The sequence below is a fragment of the Pelodiscus sinensis genome, chromosome 1 (genome assembly GCF_049634645.1).
Source record: "Pelodiscus sinensis isolate JC-2024 chromosome 1, ASM4963464v1, whole genome shotgun sequence".
Taxonomy (NCBI): domain Eukaryota; kingdom Metazoa; phylum Chordata; order Testudines; family Trionychidae; genus Pelodiscus; species Pelodiscus sinensis.
Window position 1 is genome coordinate 60,612,705 of NC_134711.1, and position 24,015 is coordinate 60,636,719.

The 24,015-nt window shown below is 41.7% G+C and overlaps 2 protein-coding genes across 6 annotated transcripts in view; both read left to right on the forward strand.

The window, feature by feature from the left end:
- XPOT (exportin for tRNA) overlaps positions 1-2,387 on the forward strand; it is a 50,704-nt gene extending 48,317 nt beyond the window's left edge. For both annotated transcript variants that reach the window (XM_075930966.1, XM_075930963.1), the window contains exons 24-25: positions 1,132-1,188; positions 1,757-2,387. In XM_075930966.1, coding sequence (XP_075787081.1) covers positions 1,132-1,188; positions 1,757-1,783 — 84 coding nt within the window. In that variant the 3' untranslated portion in view covers positions 1,784-2,387. The remainder of the gene's footprint in view (positions 1-1,131; positions 1,189-1,756) is intronic.
- Positions 2,388-6,427: 4,040 nt separating this feature from the next.
- TBK1 (TANK binding kinase 1) overlaps positions 6,428-24,015 on the forward strand; it is a 47,135-nt gene continuing 29,547 nt past the window's right edge. Inside the window, exons 1-7 of one of the 4 annotated variants that reach the window (XM_075930974.1) lie at positions 6,428-6,663; positions 15,686-15,767; positions 17,726-17,845; positions 19,835-19,975; positions 20,819-20,948; positions 21,883-22,064; positions 22,977-23,137. In XM_075930974.1, coding sequence (XP_075787089.1) covers positions 17,759-17,845; positions 19,835-19,975; positions 20,819-20,948; positions 21,883-22,064; positions 22,977-23,137 — 701 coding nt within the window. In that variant the 5' untranslated portion in view covers positions 6,428-6,663; positions 15,686-15,767; positions 17,726-17,758. Of the gene's footprint in view, positions 6,664-11,563; positions 11,586-15,685; positions 15,768-17,725; positions 17,846-19,834; positions 19,976-20,818; positions 20,949-21,882; positions 22,065-22,976; positions 23,138-24,015 lie in introns of those variants that run through there. The other 3 variants (XM_075930967.1, XM_075930983.1, XM_075930979.1) reach the window with 3 other exon arrangements.

Sequence of the window (24,015 nt, forward strand, 5' to 3'; positions counted from 1 at the left end):
TTAGATCCTCAGCCCAGTGCAAAAGATGAATGAAAGTGGTGCAGCCAGCTGCCCAAAAGAATCTGAGGGGAACCTATGTAGATAGAGGATTGAAGGAAGAGATACATCTGAAGCCAGTAATCAAATATTTTGAGACCCACAAGATGTTAACATTTGTATGAAGATATTTGCCCAGAAATCAGCAACTGAAAAACAATATTTTAGCCCCATCACATTTGCCCAGGTATCACCTTAGTATGCTTTGTGTAGTTCTGCCCTGAGAGATTCTGATGTATATTCACTTGTGCTCCCTAAGTATTATTTTTGTAGCATATTTGTGAATGTTTTCACAATCTAAATCTCTGGTGTAAAGACTATATATATTTATAGATCTTATTACAAGTGTTAGTTTAATTTTAAGTCACTGCCCTATTGGAAGTATTAAAAAAAAATCATAGCCTTAATTTCTTTTCTCATGAGACTTATATCTGAGACATTAAAGTATAAGGTATTTTTATTTTATTAAATTAAGTACAGAAATATTTTATATTAAGAGCATATTCACTTAATATCAATTTTTCTGCAGTGTTGTGGTCTATTATACAAAGTTCTTGTGCATTAAAATAATTCTTGCACTTACAAATGGACAAGAGAGTGTTTTCAACAATGAAAGTTGTTTTTTGTTGTTTGGGTTAAGATTGATTGTTCAACAGTTAACGATTAGGGTGTTTTAAAGATATGTTACATGTTACTTGGATGAACTAGTTTGATTAGTTAAATGCAAAGAAGAGGATTTCAATTCTGACCAGTGAGAGTGAATTTGGTGGTTAAAGTGGTCAGACCTGCTTCTTTGGAAGATGGTATTTACTGTTGTAGTGTGACTTAAATTGGGAAATCAATTCACTTGTCATAAATAAGACGTAATAATAATTCTATATATTTAGTATAAATTAAGGCTTCTTACATATCCAGCTTGGATCCAAAGTAAAATTCGCATTTTCTCTTTAAAACAAAACACAGAGGGGGAAAAATAGGAACATCAATTCTGTGGTTGAAGTATAAACTTTTGTTACTCAGTGCATCTCAAGCATTTGTTGTGTATCCATCTAGCTACAATGTATTTAAATATTATTTCTCATTGGTCATTGACAGGAGTTTTGTCAAGCACTTCAGCAGCCTGATGCTAAAGTTTTTAAAAATTACTTAAAGGTAAGTTTAAATACAGTGTGGTGTCATTTTTACAATGTACATATTTCACTGAGTTATGGTAATGATTTTGAAGGCAAATGAGAATATAATTCTAGTACTCTAACTTTAGAAAATCTGTAGAATCATTCTGTTTACTGTAAACCTGCAAGTAACTAGCAGAGTTGAAAATGGTCACTTTTTTTCATTCCTCTTGTTCCTTCCATTCAAACAACTGAAATACTATTAAATTGTCATTTGAATTTTGATAATCTGTCCAATGAGATGGTATCCGTGTGGCCTACATAATCAGTGATAACTTGAACAGAGCATAAAGCGGTACAGTTCTAAAATATGTATGATCCTTCCTTTCATAGGTATTCTCTACTGCAAAAAAGCTTAAGTACCACCAACAATAATGTTTCTCAAGATGGAAACACTGCTTTGTTGAGCTTCAGGGAGACAATCAGTCCCGTCAAATTAATGTGTACATATTAAAGACATTAACCCTAACCATACTATGAATGTGTATAATCTGCATTTCCTCAAACTGTACTGAGGCTTGTATATAAATACTGTTTTTTTTACACAGGTATTCTTTCAAAGAGCAAAGCCCTAAGAAAAATACTGGAATCCTCTGTACCTGTTTCCATAATCAGGAACTTCAGTTATTTATACAAATGCTATCTTTTTGTGCCAACTGAATGGGTTTTGTTTTTTAAAGATGTTGCTTTCTGCTTACATCAATAAATATTTTAGTCTTTGGAAAAATGCAAATGATATGCATTGCTGTCTCTCACTAGTTACATGTAAGGTATGTGACAACATAAGTTGCCTGCATGCCTATTCCAACATTTTACTTTCTGTAGGATGGTGTACGTTTATGCTGTTACAAATGCAGCAGTAAAAATACCTGAATTTTATTTTTGAAATTTAAAAAAAATCTAAGACCATAGCAATGGTTATTAAACTCTGTACATTTTTAAAGATACTGAGTAAAAAATGTTTTCCTGAGACATGACATTTCACTTGTTCATGTATGGTGACATGAAAAATAAAACAATCAAACTCATTTTTGTAGATAGTCATTTCATTGACGTTGTCCTAACGCTAAAATATATTCTACCAAACACAGATTGGTTTAATAAATTATATGATTAAACACAGGAACTGGTTCTACTTTTTTATAAAAAAAATAAATAAATTTTATGTAGTGAAAAGTACACGTCTCTGACTCATTGTGTTGAATCTTTTAGGTGTTACAATCGGGAAGCTACAAAACATTGTATTAGTTTTGACCAAAAATGGCAATTCTGTTGGGACTTTGATACAGTGATATGATCAATATTTGGACTTTTGAATGTTTACTGTCTTGTGTATGGATGAATTAAGCAAAAATTGCATTACAATATATTTCATTCATACCAATGCCTTATGCATATTGTGGTCTCTATCTGCCAAATGTTACAGGAAACCCCTGACTTCCAACCGCTCGAGTTATGACCCTCCCACACTTAAAACCATTTTTGTAAGTGCAGAAGGGGCCAAAAACCCCCAACTTACATCCTCGGCTCTGCATTTATGATGGCGCACAGCGCCTATCATAAATAAGGGTTCGAGTTACGACGCCCCCAACTTGCAACGCTTCCCTGGGAACTAATTGTGTCGCAAGTCTGGGACCGCCTGTACATTGTGGTGGTCTTATATATGCACCTTTGGCCCCAACAAGGATCCATTGATGATCACCATTACTTTTTCCTGAGTTTTTGTCAATGCCTCTGTTGTTCCCCACCTAATGATGTTGTATGCAGGCTACTATCAGAAAATTTGGTGAGGCATAATTTCCATTTCCATGTTGACTTTTCCCCAACAAATTATATTCATCTGTGTCTGAAAAGTCTGTTCTTTTACTATAGTTTCAACCAATTTGCCCGGTACTGAAGTTAAACTTACTGGCCAGTAACTGCTTGGATCGCCTCAAGAGCCCTTTTTAAAAATGGGCATCACTTTAACAATCTTCTAGTCATTAGGTACAGAAGGTAATTTAAAGGATAGGTTACAAATCACAATTAGTAGCTTTGCAATTTCACATTTGAGTTTTTAGAACTCTTGCATGAATGCCATGTGGTCCTGGTGACTTGGTACCGTTTAGTTTATCAATTTGTTTCAGACCCTCTTCTGATGCCTCAATCTGGGACATTTCCTCAGATTTGGCTCAGGTTTAGGAATCATCCTAACATCCCTGAAGACTAATGCAAAGAATCCATTTAGGTTCTCCTTGATGAGTTTATCGTCTTTTTGAGTGCTCCTTTAGCATGTCTATTGTCCGTTGGCTCCACTGGTTGTTTAGCAGGCTTCCTGATTGAGGTAATTTAAAATTGTTTTGCTATTACTTTAAATTTTGGCTAGCTCTTCTTCAAATTCCTTTTTGGCTTTCCTAATTATAATTTTATACTTCATTTGGCAGTTTATTCTCCTTTCTCATTCCCTCACTAGGATTTAACTTATACTTTTTAACCAATGCCTTTTTTAATCTCACTGTTCCTTTTACTTGGTTGTTTAGCACAGTGGCACTTCTTTTTTGGTTTTCTTACAGTGTTGTTGTTCTTTTAATTGGGGGTATACATTTAAGTCAAACCTCTATTTTATGATGTTTTCATGCAGTTTACAGAGATTTTACTTTTGACACTGTAGCTTGTAATTTCTGTTTAACTAACCTCATTTGTGTAGTTCTCCTTTCTAAAATTAAATGCCACAGTGTTGGGCTGCTGTGGTGTTTCCTACCACAGGGATTTAATTATGGTGACTCTTTCCAAGTGGTCCAGCTATAGTCACCTCTTGGACTAGATCCTGTGCTTCACTTAGGACTAAATCAAGAGTTGCCTCATTTAAGGCAAGCAGTCATTTAAGGTGTCAAACTCTCTCTGCATTCCATCCTGAGGTGACGTGAAATTTGAGCAACATGGGATAGTTGAAATCTCCCATTATTAAGGTTTTTTTAAAATGTCCCCTAGCATTTAAGTCATTATTACTATCCTGGTCAGGTGGTGAGTAATATATCCCTACTGCTATACTCATATTATTAGAGCATGGAATTACTATCCATAAAGATTCTATGAAACAGTTTGGTTCTTTTAAGATTACTTTACTTGATTCTACACTTTCACATATTGACAATCCCTGACCAGCATGACCTGTTCTGTCCTTCAGATATATTTTGTACAGTGGTGTTATGTGCCCCATTGATTATCCTCATTCTGTGGTGCCTATTATATCAATATCCTCATTCAATATGAGGCCCTCTAGTTCGTTCATCTTACTTAAACTTCTTGTGTTTCTGTGTAAGCACTTTACAAATTTCTCACTATTTAGCTCTTTGTTGTTACCTGATGTGATTAAAGGGACTTTTTCATTTGATTATATCTGATCTTACTCATATCTTATCTTCCATCCTCTGCTCTTTACAAGGATATAGAGAATCTCTATTAATATAGACCCTACCCTAAGGCAGTGATTCTCAAAATCTGTAGACCCCCAGCAGCTAGCTCTAGGTCGGACCCCTCCTCCCGCAGTGGAGAACTCATGTTGCTGCTGCAGCCTCCTATGGTCCCCCATGAGGTTGGAGTGCTTCCTGCTGTGGGGGGAGGGGGAAGAAAGCCCAAGTTTCCCTGCCAGCTCTGCCTTGCAGGGAAGAAACAGAGCCAGAAGCAGCTCCCCTTCCCTGGCTGGGGGAACAGCAGTACACCATTGCGCTGCCTGGAGACTTTCCCTGTTGCTCCCATTGGCTGGATTCCAGCAAGACAGTGCTTGGGTGCAGAGCGGGTATGAAGGGAAGTAAATGCTGCCTCCCTAGCCTGCTCCTGCACCCTTCCCCTGCCCCTAGCCAATTCCTGCGTCCTACCTCCTGCCCAGATTCTATACCCATATCCCTATCCCACTTGCTGGCAGCCCTGTCCTTCACTCTGAACCCCTCATTTTTGGCCCTATCCCACAGCCTCCCGGAGTCGTCAAAGTCCACTAACCCTGGAATTCCAGGGTTAATCTGGCCTATGGGAAGCCCTGAACCTCAATTCTCCTTGCCTCTCCTCTCTTCCCCCCCCCCCCCCCCATGGACCTGGAGGGCCAAGGGAGAGAGTTGGGGTCCACAGCAGTGAGGGGTAGGAGATTCTGGAGGGGTTTTTTTTTTTTGCTTCTCGTGTCATTCCTGCCAGATTTCTGAGTCAGTGGCCCCTGCCCCCTAAAAAAGTTCCCCACTCCTGCTATAAAGACAATGTTCAAACCTTTGGTATTGAACATAAATTAATATTTAAACATGAGAATGTAATTTAAAATAATTTGGTTATCTGTTTAATATTTTAATTAACGCATTTAACAGTAAGAAAGGTAACTTCTTGTTGCAGCACTAGCAAAACTGCTTAGCCCTAATTATATAATTAAGGGCAAGTTTTCTTGATCCATGGAAAGGTTTGCATTGAGCTAGGTGCGGTGTGGGCCAAGATGTTTGAGAACCACTGCTCTAGTGTCAGGACTCTACCTTATCCTTAGAAAATTCACCTATCTTGAGCCTAGGCCTACGCCTTTTTAAAAAAAAATCAGATGCTTGTCAGTGGCACAGCTATATCTTCGAAGATTCCCTCCCTCTCTAAGGAGTGCTCTGACCTAGCCTGGCAGAAATGGAACAGAGCTTCCTCTGCTCAGGCTTTTCCTGGTTGCCAAAAGACAGTGCCACTTAAATGCTTCCAGTTCTATGTGCAGGTCCAGATGCGGTGAGACCAAGGGCAGTCTCACTCTATGCGCTCCTGTACTGGGCCCAGCTAGCAGGAGCACAGTGGAAGAACATAGTTTGCCTGAAATGTAAGGGAGGGACCTGGAAATAGTAAGAAATATAAACAAAGGGGGCTGGGATTGTAAATTGAAAGGAGCTGGCACCAGGTTAAGGGGGAAGAGTGGGGCTACGAGCCACATGGATCACAGGAGCCAGGATGGGGAGATAGAAACATACGTCTAACCACTGGAAAACACTCTGGAACGTGAACAGATAGCTTAAATTTCAGCATTCTTTGGCTCTTGGCAAAGAGCGGGGAAAACCCGCTGGACGTACCTGATGGGGCAGGGCTGTCGGTGGATAGTGGGGGTAGAAGATGGAGTGCAAGGGGTGGTGGGAAGGCAAGGGGATGGACGGGGGCTGTGAGGAGACAGGTGCGGGTGCTGGGCCCCGGACGGATGCTGAGAGCACAGACGGGGAGTGCGGACTGAGGGGGGCGTTGGTGTAGCTAGATCCCGGCGCGCTGGGGTCTGCTCCCGCGCTCGGGGACGCTGCCCCTGCGGACCCCAGCTCTGGGCCATGCCCGGGCGGGGAGGCGCGGCCTGACACGCCATGGCACCGCCCTCCGGCCCCGCCGCCGTTGCAGGAAGCCGGAAGCAGCGGGAAGAAGCTGCAGCTTGGCAGGGCCGGAGGGAGACGCGGGTCGCGGTGCGGGGACCGGAGCCTGCCGGCAGGTAGGGCCAGGCCAGTCCCGCCCGGCGGGGGACTCAGGCCCGCGAGGAGGTTACGCGGCGCTGTGGTGCGCGCTGGGGCTAAGGCCGCTGCCTCCGGCGGGGCTGTGACAGTCCCGGGCCAAGGGGGTGGAGACCGGGAGAGGAGCGATCCCGGCGGCTCCGCTGGCGCCCCCTCCCCCCTGCAGCCCGAGCACCTGACCAGGCCCCGTGTCTCCTGCCCTGGGTGCCGGGAGCGGGGCACATCCCTGAGGTACCCTCGGTGCCCCACGCTGGGCTCTCAGGCCCGTGCGCAGGGGTGTGCGCGCGAAGGGTGCGAAAGCGCCTTCTCGGGCCCCCCAAGTAAGCGTGCTCTGGCCGGCCGGGGGAAGGCTGCGGCAGATTTCCTCGCTGCTTGGGGGGCAGTGGGGTGCACTCACCCTTGCTACAGTCCACATTTACCAAAAACAGCGCGTCCCTCCTCCCCAGAAATTCCTGGGTACAGGCCTGGTTCTAGTCACAAGGCAGCACGTGTGGGCCTGGGGCTTCCCGGGCTCGCCTTGAGTGACAGCGTCTGGTGCTTAATGTTTAAGACTTTGAAAATCTCAGGCACAACAAAATCCTTTGGTACTGGAGCCATGGAGAGATTTTACAAACTGCTTTTAAAGACTGGCCAGATGGAGGCAGGAGTCTCCCAGCAGGGATATTCAGCTTGGGAGAGCACTGGGGTGATGCCTGGGGTAGCATGGTTTCTGACTCCTGGAACAATATCCTGATTAGTTCTTGGATGTATATGAGCCTTAATGACCATGCCAAAACTGGACCACAGTTCACACAATTATGTTGTGTTTTTAAAGCTTGTGCTTTGTTCACCTACGCACCTATAGCAAAGAGAGAGAAACATTTTGTAGAATACAAGCTTCCAAACTTTCACATAAGAAGAAAACATTGTGAAGGCCAAGACTAGCAGATTTCAAAAAATAATTAGATAAGTTCATAGAAGGTAGTTAGCCAGGATGGGCAGGGATGGACCTAGCCTCTGTTTGCCAAAAGCTGGGAGAGGAGACTGATCACTTGCTGATTAGCTGTTCTGTTCATTTTCTCTGAATCACCTAGCATAGGTCACTGTCAGAAGACAAGATACAGGTTGAACCTCCCTGGGGTCTGGCACACCCGGGACCTGACAGGTCCCAAACCAGGGAATGTGCTGAGCTATGGGAGGTCAATGTGCAGGGTTCCCTGCTTTTCCTCTGGTGCGGCCCCTCTGCTCTCCTCCAAATGGGGGGAGGGGGAGATTCTGCTTTCTTCCCCCCCCCCCCCCCGACTTTGCTGTCACTTGGGGCTCTGTGCTCTCTCCACAGGTGGGTGGCTCCACTTTTCTGCCTGGGGGGGCTCTCACCTGGAGTTCAGGACTCTCCCTAGAGGCTTCTGCACTGCTTCTCAGGGCTCTCCCTGGCAGCTCGGCTGCTGCCCAGGCATCCTACTGTTGCCCAGGCCTCTGTGTTCTGCTCAGCAGCTCTAGTACTGCCCTGGGGGCCCTGCTGCCACCCGGGCCTCCACACTCTGCCTGGCTGCTCTGATGGCTGCCAACCTACTCCCAGTGACTGGGACTCTGCTCTTTTGGCCTCTTAGTCTGGAAATGCTTCTGCCCCACCAACTTATGCTTCTGCCCCACCTGGGTGCTCCTATTGACCAGGGGTGTTGCTAGACTAGGGAATTCTGTATTATGGAGTCTCAACCTGTACAAGGCTGGATCGATCCTTGGTCTGAACCAGTACGGCCATTTTTATTTCATTATGAAGGTCAATTTAATTTTGCTGCACATAGGAAAAGCTATGAACAGGTACTGCAAGCTAGTTTAGGAGCTGTTCTCTCTGTTTGTATTCATGGAGTTTGGAGGAGGTTATTAAGAACTGAGGACCTAGAAACTAGGGCTACGTGTAGACTGCAGGCTTCTTTCAGAAGGAGCTTTTCCAGAAGAGATCTTCTGAAAAAACTTTTTCCAAAAGAGAGCATCCACACTGCCAAAGTGCATCGAAAAATTGAAAGATAGCGTCCACACTGAATGGACACACTTAAATCTCGCATTTAAGCTGTGATTACTGTGGATGGAGTGGCCACCAGGGCACCTGTGCTTTTTCCTCTTTCCTCTTCTTTCGAAAGAACTCCCTCTTCCCCATTCACACATCCTCTTTTCCAAAAGAGCTCTTTTGGAAAAAGGCATCTTCCTCGTAGACAAAGGTTTACCAGTGTCAGAAAAACCCCTCTGTTCTTTTGATTGTCTTTCGAAAGAATGCGATTGCTGTGTGGAAGTAGGTGAAGTTTTTTTGGAAAAACTCTGTAGTGTAGACATAGATAGGAGGGCTTATACAGAAGTCAGACAGGAAGGATGGGCTCCACATAACCCAAAACAGAATCAGATTTTGTCATGTAAGATGAAAAAAGGTTATAGAGGAGGTTTTTTTTTTTTTTTTTAAAGGCTCAGGAAACCTGACAAGTGTGGCAGAGGAGCATGTGGTTTTGACAGAGACATCCCTTAAAGTAGGATTTATTAATGGGGATATTCTATATCCTACTAAAGAGGAGAGAGTAGAAGAAGTTAAAGTATGGGTAAAAATTGGAAAAAAAATGTACAGGTAAAATTTTTTTTTAAAAGGCCCTTTCAATTACATCACTTGAAGGTAAATGTATTGAAACATTTTATAAGTGCTTGTATACAGATGCAGAAAGTCTTATTTAAGATATGTGAACTTAGTGTTTGGTATTAAATGAGGATGTTGCTATAATAACCATCACAGAAACTAGGTGGAATGATGATCGATGGGGCACCATCATGAATGTAGAACATATACAGGAATGGGCGTAGTTTGGACTAGTGGAGGAGTGGCACTATGTGCCAGAAAGCTAGAAGTGAAAATGAAACAAAGTTTAGAGTTAGCTCAGAAAGGTGCAGTGGAGACGTTGAGACAGGGAGACGTTCTAATCAGATATCCAAGGTATGAAGACAAGTGTGAGAAATTATTCCTATCAGTTTGAGAAAATGAAAGTTTCTCTTCAAAATCCACTCACTGGCTATGGGGGAATAAAGAGAGAGAGAGAGACTACAGCGACCGCATTGTGTATCCTTTCCAGCACCTTTAGTATCTGTTTCCTTTTATTCCCCTTCAGTTTCTGCCTTGGATCCTTTTCTAACCCTCTCTGCCCTAATTGTATGCTGTATCTTCTATTTTGTCCACTTCTCCCCAAAGTTTTAAATACACTCTTTCTTGGTGTCTCCATGTTAGTAACAGTATCATCCTAATTGTAAATCTGTTAGGGAGAGAAAAGAGCAGTTTTTAGGGGAGGGGAAGGGGAAAATAGGAGGAGGTGGTAGAGAGAAAAGTGAAAGTAATAGATGCTGCATACACAGAAAAAGATGCATTTTGAACTATTAAGGAAAAAATAAAGGTGGAGTGGAGCCAGAATAGAAAAGGAAACAAAGCAAAAACAAGGAAGAGATGTAGGAAGTCATATTTTTAGAAGTAAAATAGAAAGCTGATTGAAGATTGCTAAAAGCAGATTTGAATATAACTTATTCCTTTAAATTGTAGGTTGTCTTGTTGGCAATGGTTATTTTTCACCTTGGCTAGGGTGAACCCAGAGTAAGGTGCAATGGTGTTATATTAATTAGGAAGGAATATCTGAGCCCAATGCACAGAGGTATAAATATGACCCTGTAACTGTTCAACATTAAAAAGTGTAAATGAAGTTCAGGGTTTGGTATACAGACCCAAGTCCACTTAATACTATGATAAATTAGTTATTAAATATTATCCCTTTATTACAGATATAGGGGAGGGAGAGAAGAGCATTGGAAATGTATTAAATAAGTCTTTAATTTTAAAAATATTTCTTATTTCCTTGAGCTGTGGAGAGTCTTTAGAAGATTAAAAGACTAGAACAAGAAAAGATGGTATTGAAGATAGCAATTACTGTCATTTTTGGGAAAAGTCAGCTGAGATGGGCTGTGTGACAGGTTGGGCCTGGAATACCAACCAAGGGTCCCTCTACACAGTGGTGCTGTTTTGGGATAACGTCCGTTATCCCAAAATAGCATTGTGCGTGTCTTAACAGCACTCTTGTTATTTCAAAATAAATTCGAAATAACAGGTGTCTTATTCTGGCTTCCTGTAAACCTCATGCATGAAGAATAAGGAAGATGCCAGAATAGCACTCTATTTCAAGATTTGGTGCTGTGTAAACTGTGCTAAATTTCAAAATAGGCTATCTCAAAAACCTATGCAGTTTGCGTAGCTCAAATTGCGTAGCTTATTCCAAGCTACATATGACTGTGTAGACATACCCTGAAGTGCTGAGATGCCTCTGAATCAGCCTATTCTGCCAGTCTGCCCCCCCACCCCTGTCTTACAGAACCAGTCAATAAAGCCTTTTCAACAAAACTCACAAGCAAGGTAACCCCCAGCTGCAGATATACAGATACTAAGAACAACTCTGGGAAGACTCAGCTTAAGGGTCTCAGCTTTGGGTGCTGTAGTACTCTACACACCCAGATGTTCACCTTCCTCCCCCCCGCCCCCTCCACTGGGGGTACAAACCTAAAATTATATGAAAGTCACCCCTTTCCTCAATGTGAAGGAAGGTATTACCAGACCTCCCCCACATTAGAAATTATATAAACTGGGTTATATTATAAATCAGAAATAAGTGTATTAACTATTAAGTGGTTAAAGTAGCAAACAAAACAAGAGAGATCACTAAGAAAATACAAAGCATGCCATCTAAGCCTGATTCACTAAAGAAACTAGTTACAACTAATAATTTCTCATATGGAGCCTTTTACAGGCCAAGTAACTAGTTAGCCTGGTTCCAGCAGTTCTTCTCTCCCCTCAGTTACAATCTTTTTGTTTCCAGGTGTTTTCAACTACTTTTGGGGTGGGGATGCAGAGGTAAGGCAAGCTGAAGACCATTGTTTTCCTCCCCCACCTTATGTAGAATTTCCATAAGGTGGGAAAACTTTGATTCTTCCCATCCCCCATGGACCAGTTCCGCAGTCCAAGATGCAGGTTAGTATCAGGTGACCAGGTCGCCTGACTCCATTGTTCATGCATCAATAGTTTTATGGAACATCAACAGAAAGGCCAAACCTTTTTGCAGTCTATTATACTAGCTGATGGGCCATCAACCCTTGTGTGGCTTTTTCATTGTAGAATCTGCATTTAGAATGCCCAAGAGCTGCAAATATGAAATACAGATACCAGTCAATATTCCTAGCTTCAAATACAAAAATGATACATGCATATAAACGTAATAATCATTCAGTAAATAACATTTCCAATGGTACGTTACATTAATTTTCTTGCATAAAACATTTTTTATGTCGTGAGCATATTTTCATTGAGCATATGGAATGCCATGTCATAGGCTGGGAATGGAGTTGTTAGTAATGTCCAATCCTAGGAAAACAAGATGCACAGAAAAGGAAAGAAAAGAACATCAAAGATAGAAAATGCAGCATCTGCTGTGGTGTTGATTCACACAACCTTGTTGCTGGAAAAAAAGCCCACATGTGTGGCACAGTGTTTTCAGCTGCTCTGAGACCTAATATACCTGTACAGCATCAGGCTGTTCAAGGCATTCTTTTTAGCTGCCTTCTAGTCATAGGTTTATAGAACGTTGCAAAAGAAGTATCTTCATGGCCACTCACAATTTATATGAGAGACAGAAGGAAAAAGAGAAATAAGAAAAGAAATAAAGTGGCGAATGAAAAGAACACACATAAGGAGGGGTGACAACAAAGCCTCATCTCAGCTGGTATTTGGGATTCAACCACATTAAATGCTAGTGGTGATGTCATCTGGTTCACTCTCTTTGGAGCTGATGCCTTGAGCAGACATTTCTCAGAATTAGGACAAAGAAGGTCTGGGGTCTCAGATGGTGGGAATAGCAGCCGTGATGGTGAAGTTTTCCCCTTATCTTGTCTTTCAGACACCCTGCATTCACTATAGCCAACTTCTCTCCACCGCCCCCCCCCCCCCCCCCCCCCAGTTTCTTTTTGAAGTGATGGGCAGAATAGTTCAGTGATTCTCAACCAGGGGCAAACATACTGCTCGGGATATGCAGAGGTCTTCCAGGGAGTACATCAATGCATCTAGATACTTGCCTGGTTTTACAACACACTGTGTAAGAAAGCACTAGCAAAGTCGGTACAAACTAAAATTTCATAGAGGCAATGACTTATTTGTACCGTTGTGCATATGACCTTCTGGCTATAATTAGGTGTTTGTTATAATTACAGTAGAGTCCCTATCATCCGACCTAAACGGGACTGACAGGTGGTCAGATTACCAAAAATATCAGATGACAGGGACTCTACTGTAGCCGGGGTCTCTTGGTCTCCATCCCTGCCTGGCCCTGGCCCCTTCCCTCCCTTCAGCTCCCGGGCGCCCAGCCCTGCTCGCTGCCCCGTTGCTCTCCTGGAGCCACTGATGCCTGCAGCTCCCGGGGACAAAGCAACACCAGCAGGAGCGGCATCAGCGGCTCCAGGGCACGGGCCGGGAGAATGGCCCACTCGCTGCCCCGTCGCTCTCTTGGAGCCGCTGATGCTGCTTCGTCCCCGGGACCTGCAAGCATCAATGGCTCCAGGAGAGCGACGGGGCAGCGAGCGGGGCCATTCTCCCTGCCCGCGCTTTATCTGACTGCAGCTCCCGGGGACAAAACGGCATTGGCAGAAGTGGCATCAGCGGCTCCAGGAGAATGACCAGGTAGTGAGCGGTGCCATTCTCCCGGCCTGTGCCCTGGAGCCACTGATGCCGACGTTGCTTTGTCTCCGGGAGCTGCAGGGTCGGATAAAGCGGAATGTCGGATTACTGAAGGTCGGATAATCCGGAATCTACTGTATATGGAAAAATAAGAGAGCAATTTTTCAGTGATAGTGTACTGTGGTACTATGCTGTGTAACAAGATTTCCTTACCACTCTGGCATCTTCTGCTGGTTGCCTGCACAGTAAAAAGCAACAAATAGTCTAGCAGCATCTGAAAGACTAACAAAATGTGTAAATGGTATCATGAGCTTTTGTGGGAACTACCCACTTCTTCAGATGAATGGAACATTACAAGTCCATATCCAAGTATAAATAAGGGAAGGGAGAAAAAAATTAGTGTTGGCTGGCTAGCACGTTGCCTTCCACATCCTAATGACTTAACCAACTAAACAATTGGTTAAAAAACAACAACAAATATTCTGGTAGCACTTTATAGACTAATAAAACATGTAGATGATACCATCTACATGTTTTGTTAGTCTATAAAGTGCTACCAGACCATTTGTTGTTGTTTTTTTCTGTAAGGGTATGTCTACACTAGCCCCCTACTTCAAACTAGGGAGGCTAATGTAGGCATTCGAAGTTTCAAATGAAGCCCGGGATTTAAATATCCCAGGCTTTATTTGCATCTTCCCACCCGGACACCATTTTTAAATCCCCCTAGTCCGAACTAACTGCCCGTGGCTACACGCGGCAGTCAAACATTAACTCGAACTAAGTCCTTAGTTCGAGTTAACTGTTACACCTCTTAGAAACTTACCTCAGTGTAAGCATGGATGCTCCAGATTGTAAGGCCATATCTTTCAGTAATCCTATCATGCTCCCAGAGTTGTGAGGCACCTTGCTGTCACCTGCCCTTAGCATGAGGAAGCCTTGTCTGAGCCTTCCCGGGGGTCAGAATCCCAACTCTACCAACCACAGGCAATCCAAGTCCTTCTCTCTCAGCCTACACAGGTCTGCTCTTCCCCTGCAGGTTAGAGTTAGGCATATTCCACTCTTCGAGCCCTTTGAGGGACCCCCTGAAGTGTCCAGCTCTGGTCCACTGGTGCTCAAAGAATTCACAGATTCACAACTCCCGAAACAATAGTACTCCCAGCTCACTAGTTACATCGTAGAGCACAGCTCTTGTCTGTTTACAGAGAAAACGAGTAAAAATTTAATAAAATGTAAAGATCTGAGAACAACCAATACAAATATTAGAAACAAATGGATTGATATAAAATAAAAACATAACACATGGTCTAGAATCTAGCCTTAATTTTAGTTACTGTCATATGCTATAGAGCAGTCGTTCTCAAACTGTGGGTCAGGACTGTATTTTAATGTGGTCACCAGGACTGGCATTAGACTTTCTGGGGCTCAGGGCTGAAGCTGAAGCCTGAGGGCTTCCTTAGGTGGCAGAGTTCAGGTTAGGGATGTCAGTGTGTATCTGTGTACACAATTAACCAATCAGCCTGAGCACATCAGTTTATCCTAACAGTTACACGGAACCTCTCCCCCTTGCTGCTTCTGTATCACAGCAAGGTGGGAGGTGGGAGTTGGTGCCTGTGGGGAGCCGGCTCCTGCGGAGCTGCCTGACCTCCACCCATTGCCTCCCACAGAGGCAGCAGGGTGGAGGGGGAGGACGAGGACAGGCTCAAGCTGGTACTTGTGGGGGAAGCTGGCTTAAAAGATCGAGAGGCAGCAGTGCAGGTGATAGGGGAGAGCAGGAGGAAGCTGGTACACATGGGGGCGGGGCAGGTGGAAGCTGCTGCTCAGGGGAGCCAGCTTAAAAGCTGGCTCCTCACAAGCACCAGCTCCGGCCTTCCTCCCTGCATGTAAATGGGGAACCTCTAAATATTTTAGCAGTTGCACATTTACACAAATAAACAATTTTTAACATCCCTAGTTTGGCTTACAGGCCCTTGCTTTGGGCTGAAACCCTTGGACTTTGGCTTCCTATCCTGGGACAGCAGTGTCACACCACTCCCATGTGTTATGCAAATTGGCTTATGAATATGCCTAATTCAGAGGTGCTTTATGCAAGATGCACAATGTGACATAATTTTTAAAGTTATAATCTACTGAATGTATATATTTCTGTGCATGTTTCATTCTTGCACATGAAGTTAGAAATATGAAGTGTGAATCTAGATGCACTAATGAGGGCCATTAGTGGTAGTCTGGAAACATAATTGCTTGATACCCAAACCAACAAGCTGTGAATACTCTGTTTTTCCTGCAAGCCTGGACTGTGGTTCTTCCAGACATATGGCCAGGCTACCTGATGCTGGAACCCATTTTGGATCTTGTACTTTTCCATTCAAGGTGAGAAAAGTTTGAACTGAACACAAAGAATTCCTCCTTGGGCAAAGGTGACATAAAGGGGGGGGACAAAAAAATAGGGTAGTGGCCAGATGCCAAGAGACCCTCACTTAGTACCCAAGATGCCTGCTGGAAACATAAGACTGAACAGGGGAAAAGATTGGGCCCAAGCTAGGAGGCTGCCTGTCTTGTGAAAAAGATAATTAGAACGACTGTTAGGGTAACAATTTGCATATATCAGATTTCTTAGTGTATTAGGCTTAGATGGCATGTTTTATTTTTTGCTTAGTAACTTACTTTGATCTGTCTGTTATAAATTACAATCATGATTTAATTTTAGAACAAAAGCTTACCCAATATCCTCCCAGCATTTGTGACAGGGCCTGCTCAACACTAGCTTCCTCCTCCTGGCCATCCTGCAGATTAGTGCTACCAGACATGGCTCCCATCTCTGGCAGTGTCTTCACCCATCTTGTGCTGCCCTGCAGCCTCTCTTGCTCCAGGAATCACAGACTCATCTTCAAGACTTGGCCCTCCAGCTGGGTCACCATATTCTACTACTGAGTGCAGTGTGACAAAGCTTTTCCTGGACAAACCATCCCTCGCACTCTGTCTGCTGCCTGACCTGTGGCGCACTTCTAAAGGTTGATGTGGAACCTGAGCCTGTGCTCTCTTTTTGGGATAGAGTTCAGAAACCCTTCAGTCAGTAGCTATGGCCTACACTGTCCTACCTTGCTGCTTTCCCCTGAGTCTTTTCTTACCTTCCTGGTTTTCCCATCCTCTGTGTTCACCATCCTCTCTCATTTCTAGAAATAACTATGGACTGTCATTTGGCCCTAACGTGCCTCTCTTCTCTCAAGGAGTGGCTGCAACCTCATTTCCTGCAGCTCCTCTCTGCTCCCTGGCTTTAGAAGTCTTGTCTGTTCCTGCCTAGCTGAGCCTGTTCCCAATTAGTCCTCTGTTCCCTGGCTAGTCCTCCAGGTGCAGCCTATGGAGTTAATTGGCCATCTTAAAACTTTACAATGGGGTGTGGAGTAGACACCTCGTCGCAGCATATTACAGCCAGGTTTGGTGATCTTCCATTCACGAGAAAAATCACGCTGCCCTCTTGCCTCCTCAGTGAAAGGATATGGTCTCTTTCCTTGCAATGCCACATGTATCACCTCCTGCTATGTGGACCTTTCTATACCTCTCACAATCTGTTACTGATTAGTTGGTGGCTCCATAATGCAAATAGATTTTGATTGTGAAACATACAATGTACACTATACACCTCACTAGACAGAGAAAGATAGGTTGACTCCTATCCCTATGCCTAAACAGAATCACTCCACAGCCTGTCACATCCTGGTGACCCAAATTTACCTTTAAGATCATAATTTTCAGTATAGATACCTAATGTCTTAAATACTATCCGTATATACATTTCTACATAAGCTACGTGCTGTCAGTAAAAATCTTACATGCCAATAATAAATTGGTTGTTTATTATGCATGTTCCTGACCCAAATGATCCCTGTTAAACCTCATGCATCCTTCTGTGCCATAAAATGTATAGAAATGTGTTTCTCTTAAAGGAAAGAAACAATTCCCACATTTTTTGGAATTATTTTCTTCTATCTTTTATGGTCTCTTTGTGCCACATTTAGAAACTGACAAAAATGGTCATTGGGACCTTCATTTGATATTTAGTTGACTTTTTCTACTAGAGGAAGGGAAAAAGAAGACTTTAAACTCTGTGACAGATTTTATATCTGAGATGTTAATTTTCATTTCTGGTAGCATTTAGCTTGTCTCTGTTTCTTGCCTCCCCATTTCTCTAATTGGTGGATTTTTAATTTCTCTGTTAATTCTTTAAATCTCTGTAATAGTGTTTTTCTGTTTCATGAAGGATGCATTGATTTTCCTTTAACTTTGTTGAGTGCAGTGTGCTGAGTAATATATATATTTTTATTTTTTAGTTTGAAAATAAAATCATCTAGTCAAGAGGAAACATGCAGAGCACTTCCAATTACCTATGGCTCTTATCTGACATTTTAGGACAAGGAGCCACTGCAAATGTTTTTCGTGGACGACATAAGGTTTGTGTGGAATAAACTAATTACAATTAATAAATATTTTTTCAAGAACAGGGGTCCTTGTATTAATTCTTAAATAGTCTTCCCATCTTGTTCCCTTTGTTAATGCTTAGACTTTGTTTTTCTTTTAATTTATGAAAGAATAATTGGCTCTGCAGTGAATACTGCTTATATATTAAATACACAGGCTGAATTCAGTAAGAAAACTATCATTATGCCTGGCATCAGTAACATGAAAGCCATAGAAATCTGTTCATCAGCCTTTTATGGAAAAGTTTTGATTTTTTTTAAAGTTGGATATGTCTGTGTAAGTAAACACCAGCTTTTATAAGACTCTTATGGGGCCTCAGTTACTAAATGTACTTGTCCCTTTTAAATTAGAAATAAATAAATATATCCATATCTTTTTAAATGAACTGTTATTTATGAATTCATTTTATGGGAAAGGCTGAGTGGGGTGGTAGTATCTTCATTCCAGAAAAATATTCTGTTTGGGATCTCTTTACTTAGAATTTATTTTCTAATATCTGAAAATTATTTATTATGATAGTACCCCAAGGCCACAGTCAGGTTCCAGGTAACCATCGTGCTAAGTGCTATGTGAATACAAATTAAAACACGATCCCTTTCTCATTGCACTTGTGTTTCTAGGTGTAAATTTATTTTAATGTTATCCAGACTGCTTAATTGTGTCTTAATTTCTTTTAACTGCTTTACTAACTTATATAAAAATAGTGAGAAAAAGTTTGCTGTTAATATCTTCTCTTAACTACAGATAATATTGACAATTATTTAATAATTTTAAATGAATACTGAGTGGGTTTTTATCTGTCAAGGTGAGGTTTTTTTTGGAGGGCCACTTTTTTTCCCTTCTGAAATAGTTCAGAATATCATAGACCTGTAATAGAATATGGAGTATCACTGCTGTTTGAGATGTAATCGCTATCCAGTGATGTAGAAATAATGCTAAATCCTAGAATTCAGGTCAGCAGATATATAAGGCCCCAATCCTGCACACACTTTTACATGAGCAACCCTACTAAATCCATGTGAGTGACTGTTTCCAAGATTTGGGCATAAAGCAGGAACAGTGTGTTTTTCTAAACTGTATTATTTGTCATTTTTAATGCTATGGCTATGGATTTGGTGGTCTTAAAACATTTTTCTACAGGTTAAACCTCTCTGTTCCGATACCCTTGGGAACTGACAGTTGCTGAACCATGGGAGGTTAATATTGTCTAGCAGCATTACCAATACTTCTCCTGGACTATTGGAAGGCATTTAGGGGTAAATTACAGCTAAATAACAACACAGAACACTGAGAGACAGCACTAATGGCTATAAACAAACTTTATGGGACTGTGGGAAACTTGGTGATACCCATAAGTGTACATCTGGCTAATTAAAATCATGTGGGTCACGGATATTGCCGCACCAGAGAGTGCCGGACTACAGAGATCCAACCTACAGAAGATTTTCAATTAGTCTTTGTACAGAAACTAACATCTAAAGTTTCCCCCCAGATTTCTCCATCTTCCATCTTTGTGAAAAATTATCCCCTACTTGGTGTTTATTACCTGAATTTAGATTGGAGTTGAGGCTGTTCTTTGTCATTAGATTATATATTTTGTCTCTATCTTTCAAATTGTTTTGAGATTACAGTTCTTTGTGTGTCCTGGCATTGTCTCTTAACAACCCTCAAGTGTTTGTAAAGAGGTAGCTCATCTTGAGCCATTTTTGACTTGCTGTTTATTTTTGCTTACTGCCACCTATTAAACTGAACAATATATTCGTATCGTAAACACTCCAATCATGAGATGAACATTCAATATTCATATAAATTATTACAGAGCAACTCCAATTATACCAGAGTTGTACGTAAGTTGAAAATATGTTTGGGCTCCTTCAGGATGACTGATACTATATAAATCTTAACTATAAGGCTTTTTTGTACTTAGATTTTTAAAAATAATCTGAATATTTTTCTGATAGAAAACTGGGGATTTATATGCTGTCAAAGTATTCAACAACATAAGCTTCCTTCGTCCGGTGGATGTTCAGATGAGAGAATTTGAAGTATTAAAGAAACTGAATCACAAGAACATTGTCAAATTGTTTGCTATTGAAGAAGAGGTAACTAGTTGATATTGTTTGTAATAATACCATCCATGATCCCTGTATACGCATTTCTTATAAACTCACCTTTATGGGATGAGGTTGTATAGATTGGCTTTCCCTGGTCCAGCACCCTTGGAACCTGACTGGTCCCAAATAAGAGATTTTACTGGACATGGGGAGGTCAGTTCTGACCCCTCTGCTGCCAGTCTCTGGGCTCTTCCAGGGGGTAGCCAGCCTCCTGGTGGCCAACCCCCCTACCAATCCTGGCCTCTGGGCTCCGCTGCCGGTCTTGGCCAGGTACCTGCTCCTCTGCCCAGCAGGGGCTCTGGCCACTAGCCACAAGACGATCAGAAGATAGGCATCTTGCTGTACAACCAGTTCAAATAATGATAGAGCAGTTGTAGAACTGCATCCAGGGGTAAATTAAAGTAGCAGTTCTCAAAGTGAGGTTGGCCAGGAGACAACCAAAATGCAGAGTTCAGTAAAGACTTGGGGGAAGGAGAGTAATCGAAGGAGAGAGAAGGGAACGTGCTGCTACATGCTCTTCCGCCACTTTAGTTCCTTTTTCATTTCCCTATGCTACCGGCTACTCTGAGAGGGACATTTGAAAGGTAAAGACGGGCCAGCACCCATAATCTTATGGGCTCTTGTTTTTTCCAAACTCAAGACAAATTTCTAAATTGAATCAATTTTTTTCTTTCTTTTCGTTCTTTTAAAGTCACCAGAGTGAGACTTGTGTATGAAGTACTATCAGATTACAAAGCTTTACAAATAGGAGAGTATAACTTGACATAACCTGTTGCATTATTAATAGTCTTCAACTCATTACCAAAGCTTTATATTTTTTTAATCTTTCAGACAACCAGTAGACACAAAGTACTTGTTATGGAATTTTGTCCATGTGGAAGCTTATACACTGTTTTAGAAGAACCATCTAATGCCTATGGGTTGCCAGAATCTGAGTTCTTAATTGTGCTAAGAGATGTGGGTATGTGGAATTTATTTTTTTGAACTGTCTTATTTGTTGTGTTGTTTGGCTTAGTTTGGAATTGGAATATTAAAATTCCTAGTTTCGAGTCAGTTGAACAATATAGTTGGATCATAGTATTACTTTTAAACTATTATTTCAACAAATGTAGTTACACTATGAAACTATTTATAATTTTTTTAATCATTTTTTAAATGCAAAGTTTGTTTTTTGTCTCACATTATAATGCTTTCTTGTGATAGATCATCCCAGAATATCTGGCGCTTATCACTGCAGGAAATCTGGCAATTAAAATATGTCCACTTTATCTGCTCAGTGTTCAAAGGGTTATGGCAAAACCCATTGCCAGCTCTTTTTTCCTACATTGTAGAGATTCCTTTGAGACGAGAATAACATCACTAAGGATTATAAACTCTTACTTAGAGGCATTTTTGAGAACAAGAGATACCATTATTTGTTGTTTGAAGAAGGAAAGGCAAAGCTGATTAGTATAGAGCAGGCCTGCTGGCAGGGGGAAGAGGGACAACGGGGGCAGTTGCCCCAAAGCCCAGCAATTCAAAGGTCCAGTAGCAGCATCAGCATCTGGAGCCCTGGGCTCTTTTAAATCACTACACCACGCACTGCAATCCGCTCTGAGTGGCGGGAGTGGGGGGAGGGTGCCACACTCTTTCCACCTAGGCTCTATCCCTTCCAAGAGCACAGAACCAGCCCTCCATGCACACTGCCCAAGGGCCTGCAGAGGCTCTTGGCTCCCTTGGTATAAAGACAATAGGATATTCTAATTGTAGTAGCAGCAGTGGTCCTTGCCTTTCTCCTGTGTACCCACTGAAAAACAATAATCTATGGACCTATATATGCTTTTTTTGGTATTTAAAATGTGTCCTGTCTGTGTTGATATATGTGTACTAAATTCTGTACAACTCTGTTATTTAAGTGGCTGGGATGAATCATCTGCGAGAAAATGGAATAGTGCACCGTGACATCAAACCAGGCAATATAATGCGTGTTATAGGTGAAGATGGTCAGTCTGTTTACAAACTGACCGATTTTGGAGCTGCTAGAGAGTTGGAAGATGATGAACAATTTGTTTCTCTCTATGGTACAGAAGAATATTTGGTAAATCATTTAATTTCTGATTGATGGACTTACTGAAGCATGGGGTATTTCTTAGTGAAAACTGAATAGCTGAGACACATTTTTGGCATTGTTTGTCATGCCAGGCCTCTTCTGATCTGGGAAACAAATATACTGATGTCATTTCCTGACTCAGATTCTCCATGTTTCATTGGGATATATAAAGACTTGCATCATAGATTTATTAGAGCTTCCTTGCCTCTTCCTCTTTGGATATTTTCTTGTGAACTGTTTGGATGATTCTGGGTATTGCTCAGATCCACTTTTTGATATTTGTATTCACCAGTGTGCAAGGGCACTGTAACTTGGGAATTTCCCGTGTGCAGTCTGAGTTCTTTATTTCCAAAAAGAGACAGGTAAAGGAGTCAGTATAGCTAAAATACTTGCATTGAATTTGAAAATAAGGATTTTTTTTGTGGAAAAGCAGAAAGAAAACAGTTGTTCCCTCTGCTTTTGTTTACATGCCTCTCATGCTAATATGCTAATAAATGTTCTCAATGCTTTTTCTCTATGCTCCTCTTCTTAATATATTTTCCGAAACAGTAGTTTTTGTAGTGTTTCTTTTCCTCTCCTTTTGTGTGGCTTTTCTCATCTAAGTGGTAATTTCATCTGCATTTTCTTCACTAAATTTCCTTTACTAGATTTTGAACTTTATTGTAACAAAGGTGACTATAAAGCGGCTACTGGCGCCATCTGAACAGTTTTGCAGTATGTTCTTGAAGTACATGTAGTGTGAAAATCTTATGCAAATCTACAGCACACGCTAACTTCCTTTTTTGATGAAAGAAGTGCTTAGAAAGTTGGCATATCCTGGTATAGTTGCTTGCTTGAGTTTTGGTGCTTTATAATCAGGCACATAGTTCTAAATTGTTTTCCCCTTTTTTCCCCCTTAAGCATCCTGATATGTATGAGCGAGCAGTGTTGAGAAAGGAGCATCAGAAGAAGTATGGAGCAACAGTTGATCTGTGGAGCATAGGGGTGACATTTTACCATGCAGCTACAGGAAGTTTACCATTCCGACCTTTTGAAGGGCCTCGCAGGAATAAGGAAGTTATGTGAGTAATTTAGAGAAAGAGTTCTGTCTGTAAATTAATTCAACCCATAAAAATATCCATAGCAAGAGTTCTGTGCACATGCCCATAGCAAACACTGTAAAAATAATGCAAAAGTTGGGCAAGTTTCATGGTTAGCAGGCTAGTGCCCTGGAAAGATTTCATAACAAGACTAGTACCTTATGCATCTCATTAGAAACTTGTGTTTCCACAAGTAGCTGCCATTTAGGTGTTGTCAATTGACATCCCAAAATTTGGCCAATTGGGTGGAGGACAATTGGGATTCCTGGCACTAAGGAAAGTATGAGTGCTGTTTTTGGTATCCAGGAGGCTGTTGATGCTAAGGAGGCAATGTGTCTTCTCTTTCCTTCTCCTTTTATGGACAGGGATTTGGCATAAATTGGAGTTTGGGACATAAATGCTTTTTAAATTAAAGTTTAGATTCTAGAGTGTAATTACACAGCAATTTAAAAATCAGCTATTTTCCAACAGTTTATGCAGGGCTTTACTATCATACATTATACATTTAATGTTTTAGACAACATATGAAGCATAAAAGCAGTTGCCTCTGATGTCCATTAGCTGTTTGAAACTCCCATGTCTTTCTTAGAGCTAAATACAGTTTAATTCAGTTCTCTCCTTTCACACTTATTCCTGAATTTTCTGTTCAAGATTTGGAAAAAAAAATTGTGAATGTACAATATTGTGCCAAAATTGGTGGCTATTTTAACATTCATGTAATCTTTGCAGAGGCCAAGCTGTATTCCTTTTCTCCCAAATTAATATTTTTGGTCATATTATGCTCTCCGTTGCCCTGGAACATTGCATGTTCAAGCCGGTAAATGTCTGTACTATACAGACACAAAAATCTGAATTTAACA